Below are 3,158 nucleotides of genomic sequence, written 5' to 3' on the forward strand. Positions count from 1 at the left end.
GGGGAAAAGGGAAGAGTGGAAGCAAGAAGCTTTCGGAGGGTTGGAAAGGATGAGCTGGAGCAGGAAAGAAAAGAAAGCAGAGGAGAAACTAAGAGAAAAAGGAGGAACTTTGCAGCTGGGTTTGTAAGAGAGCTACGGGTTGAGTGAGTTGCCTGGGCGAGAACCTCGCATTTGTTAAATGCGAGGTATATGACCTCGCATTTAACAAATGCGAGGTCTGTTTTTCTTTTTCCTTTTTTTTTTTGATTTGAATGCTAGGAAAATTCAGGGACACCTTGCATTCAGCAAATGTGAGTTCCTTGAGCTCGCATTTGCTGAATGCGAAGACCCTCTGAACGGAATCCCATACAAAAAATACCCCCTTTGTAGAATTTTTTTAAAAATCATCATAATTTTAGAAATTTCTCAAAAATCTAATAGACAGTTTTTGAAGTTCAAGGATTATTAGAGTCATTTTACCCTTACAAACTTTTAAAGTACTATTTTGATTGTTTGCTTATCTGGTCCATATCATGCACGTGTAAGATAAATTTTAACAAGTGGAGTTCCTTTACAAAAACCATTACATTGGGCTGTAGACCAGGGGTCTGAGTCTTGTCTGCAGTGATAAAAATTTAAAGAAAGTGTCAGAATATCGGGTTCATGTTCTGCTTGCAGTGACAAAATTTCAAAGGAGGTGCTAGAATATCCCTTTGATTTAATCGAATCTATATACCTATTTTGAAAAAAATCCAAAAGTCAAAAGGAAATGTGTATGCTTGCTTTGAAAAAAATCCAAAAATTCAAAGGAAATGCCAGAGTATTCTTTTAGTCTAGTTGGATCTGCATACCTACTAGTCCCTTATACAGCCTTTTTAGGTTTCCCGATACTATAGAATATGATAGATTAGATTATACAAATGTTATTATTACAATAAAAAAAAAGAGTACCTTTGCAAGCTCTTAAAATTTCATTCACTCTGCTCTGTCTATATATACACAGAACAACTCTACAAGCACCACACAAAGCAATATCATCAATACGATCTGTTCAAAATATGGATATCACAGGTCTTGATGGTGCTTACTACAATTACTTTCTCTTTTCTCTTGTACTTTTGTCTCCCATTCTACTTCTTGTCTTCACCCAGCGCAAAACGCGGCTACCACCGGGTCCGTTTGCATGGCCCGTCATAGGCAACCTTTTCGACCTTGATGGGAAGAAGCCACACATTGCCCTCTCCAGGCTTGCACAATCTTATGGGCCTCTAATCTCTCTAAGATTTGGTGCAAGATTGGTGGTAGTTGCATCATCACCAGAAGCTGCTAGAGAAATATTCATGACTCATAATCGGGATTTATCTGGAAGGCACGTTGTGCAACTAGCCAAGATATTACCACAAATTGACACTTCCATGATCGCAATGGCTGCAGAATGCAATGAAAGATGGAGGTTTCTGCGTAGCACTGCCCACTCTGAGCTTTTCTCAGCTCAGGCACTCGAATCCTTTTCGCAAATCAGACTAGAGAAGGCCAAGGAAATGCTAGACTTTTTGGCTTCTAAAGATGGTGAAGTTGTAAAGATTTCAGACGTATTACTTGCAACTAGTGCTAATATAATGAGTAACGCCATGGTGTCCCAAGATATTGTTTCCTGGAAGAACATTGGAGAAGTCAGAAGGTGTATAAGGAGACTACTTGAGTTTGGTATTCCCGGCCTAGCCGATCTTTTTCCTGCAATTGGTTGTTTAGATTTCTGGACTAAGCAAAAAGCAGTAGAATGTACTCGAATCCTCAGAGAAACATGGATTGATATCGTAAGCAAGAGAAGAGGAGGGAGGGCGGACGTAGCATTCTCCAGCCGGGACTTTTTAGATGTCCTCATTGAAAACTCATTTGATGATTATCAGATCTATAACTTGCTAACGGTACGTAAAAATTTACCTCCTCGATTTGTAGCCTTTTCTCGTCATTTTTGGCGTTGGTATAGCTTAGTTCTTTTACATTAACATCGCGTGTTAGTAATGAAATTTGTAGTATATATGACAATGGGTATAAGTGGAACACTAGCATTTTGCTTTTTAGATAGAAGGGTAGCAGTCCAATCTGCACCTGATATTGCAACTATTAATCAGTCTTATACTAGATTACAACTCACAACAGTGAGACTAGATTCCAAAATCTCAACCTTGTTTGTTTTCACCTCTAAACTAAGTCTTCATAGGTGGCAAACTTGTAGCGTCAGCAGAGCATAAAAATAGCAGAAGATTTAGCGGAAATAACTCACTATCTTACTAACTTCTATTTTATCGCAGGAGTTTTTGATTAGTTCTGAAACCATCAGCACAGCAATTGAATGGGCAATGGCAGAACTAACAAGAAACCAAGAAGCCTCTTCTAAACTTCTTGATGAACTTATGAAAAATGAGGTTGAAGGAACAGCCGTAAGTGAGAAGCACTTAACACAGCTACCATATTTACAAGCTTGTATCAAAGAAACACTTCGACTGCATCCTCCGACCCCACTTCTTGTACCTCGTCGTGCATCACAAACTTGCGAGCTCATGAACTACAATCTTCCGAAGGATAGCTTGGTGGTTGTAAATGCATATGCCTTGGGACGAGATGAAAAGTCTTGGGAAGACCCTCAAGGCTTCAAACCAGAACGATTCCTTGGCACAAGTCTTGATGTCAAGGGAACTCATTACGAACTCTTGCCCTTTGGTGGAGGTAGAAGAATATGCGCTGGATATCCTCTAGCTCTCAAGCAGATTCAGTTGCTTCTTGCCTCACTGGTTTATGCATTTGATTGGCTTCATCCACCAGGAATGGAACCAACCAATCTTGACATGAGTGAAAAGTTCGGCTTTACACTTGCAAGGGAAAACCCTCTGCTATTGATTCCGAGAATCAGAAATGACATGCAGAAAGATTGGGCTGAAGCACTAGGATTAAAAAAGTTTTAGTTTCAGCTTCCATTTAATATGAATCAATGGTAAAATTTCTATATGTGTGTCTGTCGAAGTTATTGGTTCAAATACTATGTAATGTTTTGTGACATTTCTCCTACTTAAGAGGAATTTGCAGTTTGTATTGTTATTCAATAACTCTTTTTAATTTGTGTTCTTTTTCTTTAATTATTTGGAGATGGGATCCTCCTATTATTAAATGTGATTTAA

The 3,158-nt window shown here is 38.8% G+C and overlaps 1 protein-coding gene across 1 annotated transcript; it reads left to right on the forward strand.

Annotated features, from left to right (window-relative positions):
• Positions 1–1,037: 1,037 nt before the first annotated feature.
• Positions 1,038–2,945, forward strand: LOC113697001 (probable (S)-N-methylcoclaurine 3'-hydroxylase isozyme 2). Its single transcript, XM_027216400.2, has 2 exons — positions 1,038–1,907; positions 2,295–2,945. Exons 1-2 carry the CDS (start codon positions 1,038–1,040, stop codon positions 2,943–2,945), a joined length of 1,521 nt encoding a protein of 506 aa, XP_027072201.1.
• The last annotated feature ends 213 nt before the right edge of the window (positions 2,946–3,158 follow it).

The sequence above is a fragment of the Coffea arabica genome, chromosome 6e, assembly GCF_036785885.1.
Source record: "Coffea arabica cultivar ET-39 chromosome 6e, Coffea Arabica ET-39 HiFi, whole genome shotgun sequence".
NCBI lineage: Eukaryota > Viridiplantae > Streptophyta > Magnoliopsida > Gentianales > Rubiaceae > Coffea > Coffea arabica.